At 38.8% G+C, this 21,264-nt stretch overlaps 1 protein-coding gene across 1 annotated transcript in view; it reads left to right on the forward strand.

Moving 5' to 3' along the window:
* Positions 1–21,264, forward strand: part of LOC139741768 (mutS protein homolog 5-like) — a 120,787-nt gene that overhangs the window by 46,188 nt on the left and 53,335 nt on the right. The window contains exon 4 of the mRNA XM_071652353.1: positions 14,055–14,176. Within this exon, the coding sequence (XP_071508454.1) occupies positions 14,055–14,176 (122 nt within the window). The remainder of the gene's footprint in view (positions 1–14,054; positions 14,177–21,264) is intronic.

The raw sequence follows: 21,264 nt of genomic DNA on the forward strand, positions 1-21,264 counted from the left end.
GAAAACTCGTCTCCTTGCCTGAATTTTAGCTTCTTCCTGTTCAAACTTGCGTGAAAGAAATAGTTGAACATCAATCGCAATCATTAAGAGAGGCACATCCTTAGAAATAAGCACAAGAGTACTGAGACACATTACGAAATAAAAACGGGCCTTTTATCACTTTTGACAACGCATGACATTGAAATGCTTTTTTTTTCCTGGGGGGGGGGGGGGTAATACAATTGATTATTCTGAAGGTTCGTTAATCACACAATGAAATATGGTTCGCTATTAGCTTAGGTTCGTTAACAAGAAAATTAAATGCGGTTCCTTTCCGGTAGTTCCTTTACCCGAACGTAATCAAGCAATCATTTTTTTTTTCTGATGAAGTTTGTGAATACAAAACGAAGTGAAGAAGGCCTAAGTATTAATTCCGAATATTTTTCAGTATAATTATTTATGATCCACTTCTCAAACGCAGAAAGATTGTTACTGCAAATGTGATGTAAAAAAAATAATAATTCAGCTTAAGCTACAAGTTAATGGTTTTTTATATGCTATGCTATTAGAAAAGTGACTGAGAATAAGAAGTATATCTATGATACAATCATTGTATACCCAACGTGAAGCTGTCAAGCCTACATCAACCTTTGCTTCTGATCTGATACGTATAATATGTGCAGCATTGGCAAGCGTGATAAGCGATAATTACTGTGCACGCAACGCCTGTAAAGGAAATGTGCCTGCAATATGGTGGGAATTCATGTTACGGCTGTATACAGCTGCAGCAGAACAGACGCGAAAGCAGTTTTTGATGCTCTGCAACATTACGACCATGTGCGTAAAGAACACGATCTCAAAAGACGACTATCGTTAATCAACTTCATTGACTTTTTCTACCGATGCTGTCTTTTGAACCCCCGCCTAGAATAGGTTCTCAGTTTCTATTTACTAGGTATTGGTACTTGCTAAACGCATCCTCTTTAGTTTCCATTGACAACAACATGGGAGGAGAATGGAAGCGATGAACGCCCTCGCTAAAAGACGCTTCTCGTAAGACGCATTGCGTGCCCGCCTACAATAGGTTCTCAGGTTCTATTTAGGTATTGGTACTTGCTAACCGCATCCTCTTTCGTTTCCATTGACAACAACATGGGAGGAGAATGGAAGCGATCAACGCCCTCGCTAAAAGACGCTTCTCGTAAGACGCATTGCGTGCCTTCTTTTCTTTCTACTGTTTCCTATTGTTTGTGAGTTCAAAATTTGCGGCAAACCACAACGCAGCCGACACACAACGCGTACCGACTCATTCATGCGGCGGCAGCGGCACGGACACAAACGCGCCGAAGTTTACATTCGGGCTGCCGTATTGGTCAGAATCGTTAATGATAGACCTGTCCTGCGATTGGTTGATTATCTTTCATACCCAAGCTATCGCCTTATACGGTAGTGCGTGCGATGGAGCGTAAACGCCGTCGCTAAGCAGGACAGTTGTATTGTTTCGTCCCGTGAAAGAAACAGGTTGTGAGCTTGAACATAGCCTGAACTTTGAGAGCGATTTTCTCCGTTATTTAGAAAATCAGTTGACATAGCAAACGTGGTTAATATTCGTTTTTATGATCTATAGGGATGTCGAAATAAGTTGTATTACATATCAGTGTAAAGCTTAGAGTCTGTAGAATTCACTTATAGGCATAACTACGATTTCATTTTTTGCGACTTTTGACTCATTCCGACGGAGCGCCACACATATGTAGTTTCTATGACACAATGGGTTAATGTCCATAGAGTGTGTTATATGATATGATTATTAGAAGAGGCTGGTGAGTGGATATCAAGGAGAGATCATAAAGCAATGAGAGAGAGAGAGAGAGAGAGAGAGAGAGAGAGAGAGAGAGAGAGAGAGAGAGAATGTAAGAGGGAGAGAAACAAAGAGATGAAAGAGAAAGAGGAAGAGGAAGAGAGAGAGAGGGAGATAGGACACTATGTCCAAATTAGAAAGAGAAAAGGAGGTGACCGCTCTCATGACAAGAACACTTCCGCAGGAAGATGCTTCTTTTAGCTACACTTCAAATGATACGTGATGGCAAGATACTCGTGTGGTTGGATTCAGTTTAGACTCGTGATAAGATGGAGGCTGCAGAGTGATAAGTAATAAATCAAGTATCGTATATATATATATATATATATCATAATGCCTCATTCAAAAGAGTGAATGAAGAGATTTGTAGATGATTTGTGTATATGGCTTGCCCTTAATGTTCTGAGAGATTAAAGGGGAAGGCTAGTAACTGATCAGTGGGAATCAGTGGAAATGCTGGGAGATGATTGTTCCAATTCTTATGGGATTCATTCAAGAGTTCATTGTATATCTATTGTTGTGTGAAAAGGATTTGCTTCAGAACGGTCTCATATTCAAGTAATGTGCAGATTAATGCTCCGTCACTGACCAGGGACGCTAACCTGGAAGCATTAAACTGCACATTACTTGAATATGAGACCATTCTGAAGCAAATCCTTTTCACACAACAATAGATATACAATGAACTCTTGAATGAATCCCATAAGGATTGGAACAATCATCTCCCAGCATTTCCACTGATTCCCACTGATCAGTTACTAGCCTTCCCCTTTAAGATGAGGTATATCCATAGTTGTTTCAGATGTGTCATTCAGATTTATTTTTTAATGATATGACATAAAAAAATATTCTCCCAACTATTAAAGTAAACTTAGTACAGCAAAAGAACAGCAGATCTGAGAAAATTAGAAATATTACAGCAAGGAAGTAGGCCTACCTTAAAGGACAAGTTCACCTTCATAAACATAAGGATTGAGAGAATGTAGCAATATTAGTAGAACACATCATTGAAAGTTTGAGGAAAATTGGACAATCCGTTCAAAAGTTATGAATTTTTGAAGTTTTTGTGCAGTAAACGATGGATGAGAAGACTACTGCAGTGTATGAATAACTTAGATGTCACATGCGTACAACAATATAAAGGAAAATATAAAGAGAATTTCACAAAATGCCATCTTTTGAAAAAAGTACACATTCCCCTGACTCGTTACCGACAAATGTTATGGGTAATATTATTCCCCCTGCCTTTAGAAAGAGGCAAGTCAAGAGCTCTTTTATTATGCGAAAAAAAGTGAAAATATGTTGAATTTTCTTTTACATTTTCTTTATACTGTTGTACGCATATGACTCACAAGCTGTAGTAGTCTTCTCATCCAGCGGTTCCAACACAAAAATTTTAAAAATTCATAACTTTTGCATCGATTGTCCAATTTTCCTCAAACTTTCACTGATGTGTTCTACTAATATTGTTGCATTCTCTCAATCCTTATGTTTATGAAGGTGAACTTGTCCTTTAATGCTGTACTATAATGGATGCACTTTCTGCCCCTCTGCTTCACTAATGTAGATCCTATCTCTTTGGTCCAAAATCATTTTGGAAAGTAGGCCTATCGGTTTGATTCTGGTTCCAGCAAATGAAATGTATGAAAATATATATTTCTAACTATATATCACTGTTCGCTCTCTCTCTCTCTCTCCTTATTCATTCATTTATGTATCTGTATAGAACTATATGAATACATATTTCTAACTATATATCACCTTTATCTCTCTCATTCAATTATGTATCTATATAGAACTATATGAATATATATTTCTAACTATCTATCCCTTTCTTTCTCTCTCTGTTTACTTACTCTATGTTCATATTATGTCTATTTACCTGTCTATCTATCCATCCATCCATATACAATGTATCTGTCTGTGTAATTTTGCTGATGTTCTTATTTAGAAGAGAAAAATCACATTTATGTTAGCTCACCCAAGACAAGTCTCACTTAAGTTAGCACTGTCACTTGTCTGCTTTACCACATGTGCTTGGCTTGAATGTGTTCACATTATTACATACTGTGCTCACCGGCGGCATTAGACATTAACATAATTTGTTTAGGAACCACCCTGAGGAGATATGTCTCAATCAGTGACCCCTATAGTTGGGGCCAAGTGTTCAAAACTAGCTAGATATCACATTTCTCTTTCTCTATATCCAGAACTGTTTTAAACTAATAATATTGTCACTATGTGGGTTGGAATCAGAGGGAAGGGAGAGAATGACTTCTTTCTTTTTTTTCATGGGTGGCCTCTGGATTGTCTTGGGTAGTCTCGTTTGACTCTTAGGCCGCGTTCATGCGAATTTCGTATCCAGAATCACAAACATGAATCATGATTCAAAACGGCGTTTCAAATCACGGTCTCAGCGGAAGAGCGTTCATGCGGGCTTTCGCAACGCTGATTCTGGCTCTGCTCATCCTTTGCCACTGCGCAGCGCACTGCGCAGTTTGACCTTGTCTCTGCAACTCGAGCCAGACCTCCTTATGCCAACTGATCAGTCAATTCATTATAGGCCTTTACGTTTTTATTTCGGTGAATACTTTCCAATAAGCTGTGGCATTCAGGCTCTGCCCACTGATCGAGGAATAATCTTATTTCTTCGTCTCTCCAATTGTTTCCCTTGGTCACAGCAGCCATTATCAACTCAATCGGAGAGTAATTACATGTACTATTATATTAAACAGCTAGATACTGGCATTGATGTAAACAAACAAGTGCAAGTATGGTACCGAAACACACGATTCATAAGACGTATACAAGCGCGCGAACAGAACAAGAAGTTGTGGGATACCCCATGAGACACGCATGCGCACAGCGCACAATGACGTCATAGAATCATGATTGAAATCACGGTTGCGTTCATGCGGTTTCTGCGATCGTGATTCTGGCAGAATCATGATTCAAAACGCCCCTTTTTCCGCGTTTCAGATCGGCGTTTTGAAACGCGTTTAAATGGAAAAATCGCATGAACGCAACGCAACTAAACACGTTTAGCGACTAAACGTGTTTAGAAACGCAATTCTAGTTTCGCATGAACGCAGCCTTATAGAAGGAGCCAGTAGAGGGGGTTAAAATCAAAATGATCATCATCAATATCATTCTCATCTATCTTCTTGCTGTTATTATCTATTCTCATTCTCATTATTCTACTCTTGTCTTTTACTTTTGCTTCGTAATTATTGTGTTGTTAAAAACTGTCCTTTTTTCATGGGGGGGGGGTCATCTTTTACTCCATGATTTCTTCACCACCTCTCACTCTACCCCATAGCTCTTGTTGGCTTTTCTCTGATCCAGCATTAACCACTTATCGGTGGCTGCTTCCGCAAAGAGGTGCCAATTTTTTTGTGAACGGCATGCAGTCCACACTCTCGGAAGACACTTGGCTTTACCAATACCATTCAGGAAGTGAAGAGAATTTGGTCAGTCATGCGTGCAGTCACCCGAGAGGGCGCTGTAACTCTTTGGACATCAGATGAAAATGACAGAGCTGACTCTTGCAGTGTCCCACGCAGTATGTTCAATTGATCTCCTTTATTTCAGTTTCCATGAAGTGAAAAAGCGTTGTGATGAGATGCTTAGAGCCAATCAGATAACTGCCTTTACTCCAGCATACTTTTTATGACAAGATGCCCATGATGCCAATTATCTCTGGTGCTGGAATTGTAATTTCTACATGATCAAAAGAGATTTTGGAGGAGGGAAATGCAAGGGATTTTTTTTTTTAAAGGTAGGCGGTGTTGTTTATGGAACTGCTGACTATAGTTGAATCTTTCACCCCCAGATTACCAAGCAAGATAGGAATATTTGGAATGGGTGTGTATTTCCCAGAACTAGAAGTTCACCAACATGATAGAAAATATGACCCCTCCGCCCTCAGAGCAAATCACATCAATAAAAACATCTGATGAATGCGAGATAGTTTTATCAAAGACTCTGGCAGGATATTGTGCATATGTATGATATTCCATGATGATATTCCAGTCCCATGTTTAACCCTATCTGTGCCAGGGACTTCTGCCGGTGTGTAGGATGCTATGGGGTTTTCTGTGCCAATCATCACTCATAGCACACAATGGGTTAAATCATTCCAAACATCATGCTTAGGGTAATTCACTTTCCACTTGTGGCCATGTGTGCCATTCCTATTATGCTACTGCAGGGAGGTGGAACACCCAACTCCCTGGATACAGGTAGACCCCTCTTCCATCTACAAATGAGCACCCCCTCTTCTCCCTCCTCCCCCCCCCCCCCCCAAAAAAAAAAAGAAAGAAAAAAGAAAAAAGAAAAAACAGAAATAAAATCCTATGATTCTGCATCCGACTGTTAGGCAGTAGCTTTCATAAGACTGTATCCTTCATTAATCAGCAGTTATTGGGAAATAGCAAAAGGGATATTTTCTCTACTGGTAATCCTATAGGGTCAGACAGATGGTCATTCCATGAAATTGTTTTATAATTATAGATGAATGAATAAATGAATTAATTTATAGATGAATAGATACATAAAACATAAATGAATGAATAGATGAATACATAAATAAATAGATACAAATTAATTAATCGATTAGCTTAATAAATAAATAAATAAGTATATTGTGAAAAACTAGCTTAATTGAGTTAAGTCAAGTTAATTTATTGTGCGGGTGAGAAATTTTTGAATTCAAGGGTGGCATGTATTAAAAGAGGGGATGGTTTGTAAAGCAGATTTTCTTTTTTTTTTATAAGGAGAATCATCAAATTTTTAGTTAAAGAGATAGGATTGTCAAAATTTTAGTCAGATTGTTACAGTTTGTAAATTCATGACTTTGCTCCTGCCATTTGCATTCCATCTTTCTTTCTTTGTCATTCTCCTTCTCTTGCTAGCTGTTTCCCACAATACACACACAAGGTAGAAAGCAGTAGCAAAGTATAGGCTTTAATATTTCATTCAAAGTACATGAAGAAGAAACTAACATATCCGATAGCATGAAATCTCCTCCTGTACATCAATTAAAGTTTCGGTCGCTCAGAAAAGGTCAAGTACATTCAAAGAAATCCCACATAGCCAATTGGGTCAACTCTGGGAAACCATCTGCGTTGTCGAGTCACTTGTCAGAATATTGGGAAAGAGTCTATTGCTGGTTATTTGTTTAACATCGCATAATTGCAGCACCAGCCTCGTCGGATTCCACAATGGATTTTCCGCGCCCCATTCCCGTTCCCTGCCTCATCCGTCGAATTCGCCCCTCCTGGATTGCTTTTGAGATCCCCGAGATCTAATCCCGATTAATCCAACAAATCCAACTAACAAATGCAGGGAACAAAAAAAGAGAAAAGAAAAAGCCCAGAGATGTACACGATAATGATCTGATGAAATATTACTGAGATTAGAAACCCGGTACGGTAATTCTTCAAGAGATATGGCATTCTACTGGTATGAAGAGCTTGGGCGAAAAGGTCAATCCAATGATTTTTGTGATGCTTTCTAGATTAACCTTTTTGCAAGGATATGGGGTAATATCAATGTTTTAAAAAAATGAAACAAAGCACCAATAGCAGTAACAACAACAACGACAACATTAACAAACCAACGCAAACTCTGTATATGCATTCAGTAGAGAGAGGTAAAGATGTGGAAAGGACAGTTCCTACAACTATTGTAATACTCAATATAACAAGTTTTGAAATTCAGCATGATTTGCAGCTCATGCTTGTTTTACAGATGAACTCAACATTGTACATTTTTCAGAACAAATGCTCCACCTCTTCACCCCCCCCCCCAAAAAAAAAAATGCAACCCAAAATAACAACAAAAAGGGAAACTGTAGAGGCCGTCATCAAGCACAACATTTTGTTAAGACAGTTCCAGTATTTGAAACTTGCCTGGGTGCCTTGTTAAATAGACAAAGGTGAGGAGGTATCTTGTTAGACTTGTTGAGAAACTTGACTTTTTGTCTCAAATATGTGCATAGAGGAAACCTTTGACAAGTCACCTTCTTTAAACTTCTCTACTAACCAGATGGTTGTAACACTATTTGAAAAGAACATGAATGACACAAGTAGGACGTTGCACCAGTTCATCAATTTCAAATAATTTAGGCTCCAGTAAAAAAAAAACAGGTTTGGGAAGAGGCATTTTGGTTTAAACGCTTCTGAGAATTGCCATTCCTGCAATGCCAGATTTTGCACGACGAAAACATTTGAAAATGTTCAGGAAGGTAATTGACATGCCCTTGGTCATGTTATCTTTAAATGATTAGAGAGGGCACAAATGTTTGTTCAGACGTGAAGGGCACTTTGAGTTCTGGTAAGTAACAAATATAACAGATATCTACGTTAATTCATGAATTTGGAGAGCTCATTCATTAAAAAAAGACAAAATCACAATGATGTTTTCAGATAGCGAATGCCATATATTATATCACCCCCAGAATGAAATGGTGATTGGCCAGCTAGTGTTAAGAAGATGAAATGGACATTTTTTTTTTTCTTGCAACAATTTATCTCCTGTTTTTCTGTCTCTGCTGCAATGTGACAATCTGCAGGGTATATTTCCGGCAGTGATATGTTCAAGATATTTTGAAGGGCAGGCTTTTAAGATTGGCGCTTTTTCCACTTCCATGCAACAGAGGAGAGATACACGAGAGGATAGATCAGGGTAGTTGCCTTTTGTTTTGATGCTATGAACAATGTTAACATAATGACAGGTTTAAGAAGAGGGTGGGGTAGATACAGAATGTTCTATATGCAGGGCTTAGAAATGTCATTTAGGGAGTTTAAAACCTCCCAAAATAAAGCCTCACAAACTTTGAAGTATGAACATATGTCTGTCTATTCCTGAAAACGGAAGTCATCACCTGTTACATGACATGTGTTTAGTCCAATAACTGTTAAAATGCATGAGTACATCCAACTTGAAGTTTTTTGTGGTACAGTACTCTCCGCGTAATCGGGTATCGCTTAAACGGGTACTCCGTTTAATTGGGTAGTAATGTCAAAATCAGTTCCAATGCACATTAAATTACCTGATAATCGGGTTACCTCTCCGCACAAATGGGTAAAGAATTTTCTGCTAATATAATTTTACCAACATTTTATCGCAGATATTAAGCTTTAAGAAATCATGAATGTCAACTTTTCCACGGCTAATTGCATTCTCTGCTTGATTTGCAAAGAAGACCGATCATTTAGGGAGTGATTAAAAATGAAACGCATGTACCAGTACCGACTTGCCACACGTAAACGAACATTGTACATGTAGCTGGCAATCACAATTGCATAGACAGACAGGAGTTGAACACATCTGCGCTCCTCCCTTGCTCCGCAACAACGTTCACAATACGAGAAGTTTGCAACGAAAATCAGGCCATGCACCAGCTCCATAATTTTGCTTTCCCCCAGTCATTTGTCGAAAGATAACCCAACGTTCTATGTGACTAGTGCACGCAAATAGACGTGTTCATTTCTGAAAACGCCTGCGTGTTAGCGAGGAGTCTATAGTCAATTGACAAAGTTTTCTGAAGACATATTTGTCCATAAAAAGAATGTAAATTATTGCTCGTGACTGAGCAAGTGTAAGGTATGTATAATGTGCCGTGCAAGCACGCGTGTTAAGCATACAGTGTAGGTGTTTGGTGCAGTGTACAATGCATGTACATGCACATTGTGTGTGTCAATTGTGAATGAAGAGTTTTATTCTGTTAATCGGGTACACCGCTTAATCGGGTAAGAAACGCTCTGCTCGAGCCTACCCGATTATGCGGAGAGTACTGTAGTCATTTTTGCACAACCAGTGGCATACAGCTTTTGAGCATGTGTCTCGTGAATAAAATACTCCAACTGTATCATGCACTGTTCCTGACAATCATATTTTTTCATGTGTTGTAAATTTTCAGTTGTTCAGTTTCAAGCAGTTTATAGATAATAAAATGTTGATCTATCATATGCACTTAAGATGTTGTTGTTCCATAGTTTAATATCAATTTGCCATTAGTTTGCACAACATTGTATTCCCATAGAAGAACATAACATAAAAGTTCTACCCATGGACAAAGAAAACAGGTGACATTGTGTGATCACGTGATCATGTTTATCCAATCGCTTACTGGTACGTGATTTGACAAACCCATGTGATATGACAGTGTGTCGACCTCAATATCTTGGAACTTCTTTTTGTGATCTACGCATGAAAATCCCGGCATATGTTCGACATTTCCGGCTGCTTCCCACCTCGCAGTGTCGCTCAGACAATTTGTGCTGGATTTACTGCAGGAAGGCGGACATTAACAGGGGCAGGAGTGGGAAACGGGAGCCAAGGCGAGCTAGCCTGCTGCCCTCGAAACCCTTTCCCCAAATTCACTGGATGTTCTGAGGAGCTTGTAAAGCCATCTCTTTAGCATGTGCGGGATTCCAGAGAAGGATTTCCTTTCAGCTTAACCTGTTCTCATGGTTTCAAAGACAATATTGTCACGCTGACCAGTTTCATTGCAGTTCACACATGTCATGTAAAATGACAGAAGAAGTCTGAAATGCACTAGACTACAAAGGACAGTAGATTAAAACAGGTCTTTCCTGCTGGACTAGGGAGGAAGATAGAAAAAAAATTACAGCAATTGGATGTATTCCATGCTTTTTGTTTATGGTTCTTTGTTTTGATCAGCACACTGTTGGAGACAAGCATCTAAGCCACGGAGAATTTGGCTCCCGGCACAAGTTGGCCGTCCAAAGAATGAGGTACAGCACTGTTAAAGGAAGCGATATTGAATACATCCATTTCTGTTGGTTAGAAGTCTTCCTGGGTTTGAAAGAGGTGCCGGATGACTGCGCAGATGACATGAGGTGCGGTGTGCCACGTTGATGTCATATTCTCTCGGGATGCTGGGGAGACTCCCGGAGGCTACTAACGCTGGAGGAGTGCCAGTGTTGTATTGCCTCCTAGCAACTGTGTCGTTTAGCATCTGTTCTCTTGGTTGGTTCCATATCAATAAATTCCTCCCTTAACCCCTTGCTTACGGGAACTGACTATGCCATGTATTGACCTCAGCTAGTTCTGTTTCAGTAAATTATTCCCTGAACCCATTCTGTACGGGAACCAATTATGTCGTGTTTAGACCTCACCTAGTCCCGTTTCAGTAAATTCTTCCCTGAACCCACTGCGTACGGGAACCAATTGTTCCGTGCTTAGACCTCAGCTAGTCCCATTTTAATAAATTCCTCCCTGAACCTCAGACATTCGGGAACTGATTGTGCCATGTATTGACCTCACCTAGTCCCATTTCAGTCAATTCTTCCCTGAACCCATTGTGTACGGGAACCAATTATGCCGTGTTTAGACCTCAACTAGTCCCTTTTCAATGAATTCTTCCCTGAAGCCATTGCATACGGGAATCAACTTTGCCATGTATTGACCTCAGCTTGTCCCGTTTCAGTCAATTCTTCCCTGAACCCATTGTGTACGGGAACCAATTATGCCGTGTTTAGACCTCAACTAGTCCCTTTTCAATGAATTCAGTTCTTTCCTGAAGCCATTGCATACGGGAACCGACTTTGCCATGTATTGACCTCAGCTAGTCCTGTTTCAGTCAATTCTTCCCTGAACCCATTGCCTATGCCTGGGAACCAAGTGTGCAATGTAATTGACCTCAACTAGTCCCGTTTGAATAAATTCTTCCCCCAACCCATTGCTTATGGGAACCTATTATGCCATGTATGCCTATTAACCTCAGCTAGTCCTATTTCAATAAATTCTTCCCTGAAGCCATTGCTTACAGGAACCACTATTGCCATATGTTGACTTTAGCTAGTCCTATTTCAATAAATCCCTCAATTGACCCTTTGCTTACAGGAACTATTTGTGCTATACATTGACCTCACCTAGTCCCATTTCAATGAATTTTCCCTGAAGCCATTGCTTACGGGAACCACGTGTTGACTTCAGCTAGTCCTGTTTTAATAAATCCCTCAATTAACCATTTGCTTGCGGGAACCATTTGTGCCATGTATTGAAGTCAGCTAGTCCCGTTGCAATTAGTTTTTCCCTAAACCCATTGCTTACAGGAATCAGATGTGCCATATTTTAATTCCCAAGGAAATCGCAAGATCGTGAATGCAAAGGGTTAAACGTAATTGAGTTTTTTTTTTTCTTTTTTTTTGTGGTGTGTGAAAACCTGTTTTGCAATTGTAAAATAAGTGGTAAAATGTTTTACATGCTGTGATGTAAACTTTTTACGTGGGTATACATCTGCATTATTTTAATTTTCAACTGCTTAGTATTGTAGTGTCTCCTAGCAACTGACTTCAGCAGACTCTTTTCAATAAAACAATGTGATGTCACTGGTGTACCCCATCCTATTCATATCAAGCTGCCTGTAAATCTACTTTGTATCTGTTACATCAATGCCTTCCCTTTGGTCATTTTCTTCTTCTTCTTTTTTTGTCATGTTTGTAAAGAAATGTTTACACCCATTATCTGCAGCTTGCAATGCATCTTTTTAAATGATGACATTGGTTTTTGCTATTAAATTTTCTTGAACAAAGCTTTTTGTCCTTAAAACCAGTTGTTTTGTTGACCTACAGGATAAATACTTGTATGCCAACAGAGAAAAAAACAACAAACAACCTCACAAAATAAAAATCTGATTGGCTTGCCAGAATTGCCAAAATATGTTTAATAAGTGGAAAGTTTGCAGTGAGATGCTACCACGGAACTATACTCCAAATATACATTTATTATGGGTAGTTGTACCACGACAAAGAAAATGATTTACCTACAACGTAACATTGAAATCAACCAATACCTTCACGCGACAAACTATAGCTAAGTCAGTGCCAGTTTTATTTGTCTTTGAGTTCTCATGCACTTGAGGTTGCTCATGATCATAGAAGAGAAGAAAGTATCTTTAAATCTTATTCTATGGCAGCATATTTTTGATAGTATGCATTCATGAAATATATTGCCAGCACAATTAAGACTGAAGTGTTTAAGGCTTTAAAACTCTATGCCCTCAGAAGGTTTAAGACCTCACCATTTACACAGACGAAATATAATATCTGTGTTTCCGGTGGTGTTAAGGACTTAATTGCCAGGGAGCATTCAGCTGTAACTGTATCTACCAGTGTTGATTTCATCTTTTCCTGACTGTACAATAAAACTGGTGTGTAATTAACCTTCAACGACATCTGTATGTGCATCATTTGTACCAGTATATTTAACGTTGGGGATATATTCAGTTTGCCTTTGTCTTTGCTCGTTTCTCAAATTGTTGGTGCTTTTTTTTAATAATACTGTACAGAGCCATTATTTGTAATGGCCCTATTGATATTAAAGCTCGTCTAGATGAACTGTTTCACTTTCCATTTGACTTATCTCTTGTGTTGTGTGTTGTGTTGTGTTGTGTTGTGTTGTGTTGTGTTGTGTTGTGTTGTGTTGTGTTGTGTTGTGTTGTGCTGTGTTGTGTTGTGTTGTGTTGTGTTGTGTTGTGTTGTGTTGTGTTGTGTTGTGTTGTGTTGTTGTATTAATTGGTGTTTATCCATTGTATATATATATATATCTATCTATATATATATATAATATATATAGCAAGAGAGAGAGAGAGAGAGAGGGAGAAGGGGATAGATCATGATCATGTGGCCAGGTAACAGATAAAGAACAATTATCATCAGTATTTTTCACAAAATCCAAACAAGGGCCTACATTTTCAGTTCTAGAGCAAGAGCAATGTGGGATAAAATCTCCTAGTCAGCTGTCAGTGTGTATGACTTCTATGTGATTTTCATCATTTCATGCTTTTTCATCATCAAAAGTTCAACCACAGTTTGACATAATTGGAGCTTGTAGTAATGAACATTGCTCCTATCAGTTTTAAAATATATCATTTGAATAGTTGAGAGGAATAGCTGATTTTCACCATTTTCCCCCAGCAATATAAAGCAAGATAAATCTAACAGCTTTATTATACAACTATGAAGATATTTTTAATTCAAACTTTTACGTTCTTTCTCTCTATCATCGCCTCTCTTCCTTTCTCCCTTCTCTTTTCATCCCCTTCATTCATCCCTTTCTTTCGCTCTTTCCTGTTATCTCTATCTCTATCTATCTATCTATCTATCTATCTATCTATCTATCTATCTATCTATCTATCTATCTATCTATCTATCTATCTATCTCCTATACTTTTCTCCCACAGCTCTAGAGGTGTGTAAGAGAAGAGTCCTAGCGATGAGTCTTCCCTCCATCCCGGACCACTTCACTGAGGCAGAGAGGACAATCCACCTATCGGCCCTTCTCTCCTTCGATGCCACCTGCATGGTAAGGCCCATGGACTGTGCCGCTATGCATCCCAGTGCTAACCTACTGCATATATATGCCATATATTTAGTGAGTCTAATTTTTTGCGAGTCGGGACTTCTCAACGATTTCGCAAATGGTTGCATTCGCAATCGTGGCATACAGTTATAAAGGGAGACCCCCATGTATGCATGTATATATGTTGCAGTCATGTCAAGGTATGAGTTGATAATATTTGTGTGTCGTTGAATTCACGAATATCACCAGACTTGTGTAATTCACAAAAATAAAAATCTCGCAAAATATATGGCGTATACAGTACCTTGTGTGTCTATGGTAGCGCTGTAATAGAGACTGGAACATATACAAGCCTATTGCTTCTATGTGTTCAAGTGAACTTTAATGAATGGAATAAAATCAAACAAACAGAATCGTAAATGTTAGTCAGAAAAAAAAAAAGGTTTTAAGAGAAAGTTAGGTATGCAATTTCAAAATTTTGCGTGTATTCACAAAACCACACCATCAGTCACCTGAAGAGATGACGATTTTGCCTCTTGATATACTCTTCGGTTTCTGCATTAATCTTCAAGAAATTGTCTTCTTCATGAGAGGCTTTAACCTCCTCAAGCCCACTATGCCCAAATCCTGTTTAATAACATAGTATACATTCACACATATGTGTTATTCTGGGGGACTAAAACTGTGAAAAGTCTTGCTCACATGAACACCCAAAACAAACAGTTTTTGAAATTCAATTTTAGCAAGCACCACAATGTAAAAACCATTAGTTCCAGTGTGTGGACACAGTAAATAATTGTAAACTCTCACAATATGTGTCGCAATGCAAAAATTTGTCAAGCTTGACTTTTTTTTTCTACTGCTGTCATAATTTGTCTGCACTGTGTGTGTGAGGCGATGACTTCACCTCCTCAGCTTATTGGCACATGTAATTGTTGCAAATGTTATTGTTTCTTGAAAATATGTGAGATTAGATTTACTAACTTTCTTTGTCCAGTGTGTAATTAAACTTTCACTGTTCTGCTGGTTAGTTTGATTTGAACTGATATCAAAGAGTCAACTTTGATAAGAGTGGAGTTTCTCCTAACAATTACAATTTTTGTTGCACATGCATGACAACATTTGAGTCTATATCATGAAGTGTTTCCATTTCACAGATTTAGATTAGATCTCTTTTCTTGTGAACTAACCAGTAGATGGTGTCAGTGTTTGAAAGTGGTAATGTGAAATTCTCACTAAAAAATCTCTTTATCCTCAGTGCTTAAACCTGACGCTAAATATAGCTCGATTTTGTTTCAGTTGCGCAGGGCTATCCCAGTTGGTTTGATATTTGTGAGAGTTTTTGCAAGAATGGATAAAACAGTGTAAATACGTCCTCATTGGCATTAACCTTGTCAGGAGAAAAACAAAAAACAAAACACAACTAGTAGGCAACACCGGCAAACTTGATAGGATCATTTGCCATAAGAAAGCGTTCAAGTCGAGGTCACGTTTCAGTTCCAATCCGAATTTATTCGAGAGCATGTTGCATGCGGTTGCCAGAGGCTTCTTAGCTCTCATGAAACACGAGAGATTAATTTTGTCGTCTATTTTGCCAGCAAGGTCGTTAATTGCTCTGCTGCAATCTCCTTAATTCAAGCCCGTGGAAGGGGGATTCTCCCATGTGCTTGAGAGTCAAGGTAACCACAGCCTTCTAAGTTGAAAGAGAAATAGATATGGAGAGAGAGAGTGCGCGTGAGAGAGGGATGAACTAACATGTTTTGTGTGAGCTTTAACCCAATAACTCCCTATTTTGGGGGAGGTATATATTTCCCAACAGGTTCATTCTTCAGAAATCCCTGGTTCAGAAGTCAGAGGGTTAAACAACTTCCCCTCGTATCAGCCTGTCTTATGCGGTGGCTTTACACCATTTCCACACTGATTCCGTTGCATCAACAGAGCACCAAGTGCCCCCCCCCCCTCCAGTGGACCCCATTCAATGATGTTGGTTGCTAGAGGCAAGGTTGTAGGCCCTATCCTGAACCTGTCACATGACCTGAGGGGCGATGTAAGCCGAGACATGTGCTCCGGTAGATTTGGCCCCGTCACATGACCGATCTACGATTTGCTAATCTCCCCTCGCTCTCTCTCTCTCCCCTCCAGAGGAAGTAGCCGTTCTCCGCGTATATCCCGCGAACTTCGCGGCAGGACCGACTGTCTCTGTCGCGAGTATTTTGTTGAAGTGCTACCCGGGGATGAGACATCATATCTCTGTGTGTGATCGTAACCTCAGTGAATTGCAGTTGTTTGTTGACTCAGCTTATTAGCTTCAAAAAATGAGCCACTGAAGTGGATATGAAATATGATATGTCAACATCTGATTGAAGCAGTGCATTCCTCACGTGAGAAAGTGACATCATGTGAGTGAGCTTTGTTTTGGGGCCATGAGTTGGCTGGATCTTCTAACCGTCTAGGGCAGTTGTAGAAACTTGAAAAAAACAACAACATCAACAATAACTCAAGTGAAATCAGGCTCCAACACTTTCATCTCCATATGCTATATATGCCATGGATTAGAAGTGCTTTAATTTTCCACAAAGTTTCTGAGTTGAATGATGTTTGCAAAATATACAACATGCCAAACTGTTTCTTCTCATTATCTGAATGCAATGTATGTCCTTTCAGAGCCAGGAAATACTAGTCCTTCCCCCATTGTGGGGGTTACAATTGATACTACTTTTCAACATTGTGTTGCTGTGGTACACAATCACAAATTTAATCATGTGTGATATTGTCCTACAAATCCAGATGGAAAAAAGTATACACATGGCAGGTAGATGAAGCTACAGACCAAGAAAGAAATGGAAGGAAGGAAACATGGACCCAACTCTGTAAAATGAAAGGCAAAATGATAGGCACACAAAGAAAAGTCCAGGCAGACAAACAGACATACATCAGTATTTTTCTTGAAGTGGTGGGAAGATGACCAGAAATAGATAAAGGAGATCATTTGGAGATAAGTTAGAAACAAAGGCAAATGAAATTCTCAGACATTTCTGGAACTTTTCATGTACATTCCAGGACAAAAGTTGTACAGAAAACTTGGCGAACTATAAATAAGTGCCAAATGTGCAAATGAAATCAGCATCTTTACTTAATTGTAAGATGTGAAGCAGGCAGTAACAACATCAAATTTTGCAGGGAAATGATCAGTGTATGACTGCAGACTTTAGGAAATTAAATTGATATGAATAAATAAATAGAAATGCAGAAAAATTAATCAATATGCGAGAATGTGGAAGTGTTCAAATAACTATTAGTGAGCTAAATGAATAGAGGAAACACAAGGAGAGCATAGAAGATAACTCAGTTCAAATTCAGTTCAAATTTCATTTCATATTTCCATTTTCTCAATGATGAGATTACAAAATTATTGACAACAAAACAAGAATACAAAATATATACAATCATGTCTTTTGATTGTAGAAGAAAAAGAAAAAGAAATATACTTGACACAAATGTACATGGTCATATCATGTGAAAATGTCACTAGTAAGTATAAGAAATATGATGGGGCCTACATAAAAGCTTTAAAGCTTGTAAAACTGTAGGTTCCCGAGTTCATAGGCATATAATTTTACACAGAGAATGGATATGTTTGTCTTGACCAACTAAAATTACACCAGTACAAAAAATCGATAAGTAATAAACTAATGAACCACATAGACTCATAATGACTCATATGCCGTGTATATAGGGAACAAAACAAAACAAAAAATAAGACAAAACAAAGCAGCAAAATAAACCCTGTAGGGTTCATTAATGCATGGCGATATTTCAAGTGTACGGGATATTTTCTATCAGTTTCCCCCCAAATCACCACTTCCACACCGTCACACATCACCTGGAGTCAGCTGGCAAACTGTCCGCTTGTCAAGCCAAGCTTCCTCCCTCAACTCCTTGACATGGTAACGTCCTGTTTACGAAAACCACGTCCAAACTCGCTAACAACCAGAGCTATTAACCCGTTGAGGATAGACTGATTTTGCTATGACACGCATTTCCCATAGACACCTGCCCGAGTGTTCTTGGGACTCGTCTTCACCGGGTTAAAGAAAAAAAAAATTAGAGAGAGAAAAAAAAATACCCAACCATCCCTCATTGCTCCAAAGTTTCAATCCCTGCATTGCATGTATAAATGCTGCCTGTAGGGGGCGCTCCACCTCTTACAAAGAGTAGTTGTCAGTGTACCCATGGACCTACCTTTTGTTGTAGGTCCATGGTGTACCAGACTTCCATCGCCCTAAATCACATATCCCCTCTTTGTTTGGTTGTTGTTGTTTTTTTATCTCTCGCTTGGAATGGAGCACTTTCTCGACCCTTATCACTGGTGAAATGAATTATTGACTCAGTTCTGAGTTGGAACAGTTTACCTTGATTTCAGCTGACACCATTCCCACACCGTGATCTTTCATCGATGGAATGTGTGGTAAAAATGGAACCTTGCATCACTAAACCAACCAAGAGTCATCTGATAAGATTGCTCTTATTTCGTTAAGGTCAGGGTTTGAAAGCAGAGATTCTCAGCTCTAGAATTGTATGTCACTCATCAAACTGAGATGTTCCTGAAGTAAGTCTTGGGAAATTGCTAGGAAAGTTACTTCTGAGAAGAGGTGCTTTGTAGTTACTGTGCACTGGACTAAAAAGAGGATTTAAAACTATATAGCATCTCCTCATAAAGAGATTATCAGATTAAAACAAATTAACATCCTCATTAAGCTCATTATACTAATGATACTTTAAAGACATGAACATCGCTGCTCACTGTTTTAAAGAGTTTGTGGGATGTTAAACAGGCTTTCGTGCACCTCATAGTAAAAAATGGAGAAAACCCCAGTCACACCCAAAATATAGTATTATAAAAACTATAAAGACATTATATGTGTCAGACTTCTTACTTCCAAACTTCAGATGCAGATGGAATTGGTTTACTCTTCTAGAGATACACTAGATTATTGAAGAAAAAAAAGGAAAAATTAGTCATGTAAACCTGAAACATGTTTTCAGACCTACTGGAAAACTGTAATATACCCTACTTCTTGTGGGTTTGTGATGCAAGGTCACACACATATGTACACAAATACTTTGGTGGATTTTTGAAGTACAGAATGCATCAGAAACTTGACTGATTTTTCCTCATTTCTTTTTTCAGTTGACATTGTGATGTGGACACTACATAGATTGCGGCAACAAAAGGGTATCAGAGTGTCAGTAATGACCATCTTTCAAAGCCTGATGGTCAGTTTTGACCATGACTGTGCAGCGTGCAACCGCAATAATTACTTGATTAATTAGATAATCAATTAGACCAGCATGAAATTTAAGAGAGTTTCAGACAGTTTTTGTTTTGCTTTTCTTATTCGCATTCCAGTGCTGACAATTGTCAGTTGAGCCCAGCAGTGACAAATTCTACACCCCTCCTCCTTCCCCAGTCCACCCCCTCCTCTCCGCGTCCCCCCTGTCCGCCATATCATTGAGGGTGAGTTAGTGCAGCACTTCCCAAGTCCGATTGCATTGATCCTGTCTAGACTTTTGGATTTACATATGAATATATTCATTTCCAGTCAATCTCCGCAGACTTTTCAAGGTTGTGAAACATAATATCTTAATTGTCATTGAGTTTTTGGATGCAATGGTTAATGTTTTGATGAAGAAAAACACTTCCTGAGACGAATCTATTCTGAAATCCCCAACAATTTCATGAGTGGTTGATTTCACAACAGAAGAATGTACGAGTATGCTTGAACGTCACATTCATTTTGGGATCAGAGTACATATTTTTGCATCTTGTTAAATTCGTGAATGGCACCTGACTCGCGAAATTGAAATATACGGCGTATACAGTACATAAAGATACTGAAGTCTTAACATAGAGAGGTACTTTTGTAGAAAGAAAGATAGATTGCTGAATTGGGAGAGAGAGAAAGAGAGAGAGGAAAAGAGAGAAAGATTGGGAGAGAGAAAAAAAGACAGACTGCACTAAACTCTGTATATAGGAAGGAATAAACCGTTAAATTGATCGTATCCATCGTATGTAATCAGCGAGACTTAATCATCCCCGCCAGCTTTCATCATAACTTCGGGGCAGATTCGCAGTAACGCGCAGACGCATGTCACGGGGTGTAGGGTTGATAGAAGCATGAGTCTTTTCATCCGAGTGATTAACCCACGGAGCTGAATCATGTGTGTGGTGTCATCAAGTCCTAAATGAAGACTTTTAGTGGGTTTGTACGAGTGCTAATAGTTTTATTTTAAGAGCTGTTTAGGGGGAAGAAAGTTAATCAGAATGAATCACATTCCACAGAGAAGTGACAGTGGTTGCATTGATTAAAAATTTTGCGATGTTTCTTTCTATGAGTGTATTTTTTTCCACAATTGAAATGCACCTGTTTTTGAGTAAAATCTTTCTGTTAGTGTGTATGTTGGCATATGATTGACATTATAAATGATTTAAATCATCACATCTGTTTGAATGTTTAATTTGCCTGTGAAGAAGAAACTTTGAAATCATTTCTGTTGATGAATGATTTTTTTATTTTTTTTTTGTGCTGAAAACTGATGAATAGCCCGTATTATGAAAGACTGGCGTATTCAGGCAGTGATTATATCTATCCAAAGTCGCTTCAATTACATGTATTCTAAAACAAGTTGATTAGCCATATGTATGATTGATGCTGTAACTTAATGAACAAAGTATGCCGACCAAGCCATGGCAGAACTCGCCAATTATCACCTCCAGGGTCGTCTGTTTGTCTAAGAATTTTAGCCGGGGCAAAAGGCTCGTCCCAGAGTTGTAATTGCCGTGACGCATCGCCAGCTTAGAGTCGGCAGGCTTGGAACCTTGCCACGGCTGCAGTGGAGGGGTAGGCTCCGTAACTAAACCTCCCACCTGCGAATCTACGCCGAGTATTTTGGAGATGGCTCATTCAAAGATTTGAGTCACATGTATGAAGTGAAGGGGTTATGAGTATAAGATTCGTTAGATTGTTTTGAGCTGATTCTGTCTTGAAATCAAGTGTGTGTTTATTTACTGAAGAAGCTTTCATAAGTAG

The sequence above is a fragment of the Diadema antillarum genome, unplaced genomic scaffold, assembly GCF_040938485.1.
Source record: "Diadema antillarum isolate AM-2024a unplaced genomic scaffold, OU_Dant_1.0 scf00000031, whole genome shotgun sequence".
In the NCBI taxonomy this organism is placed as follows: domain Eukaryota; kingdom Metazoa; phylum Echinodermata; class Echinoidea; order Diadematoida; family Diadematidae; genus Diadema; species Diadema antillarum.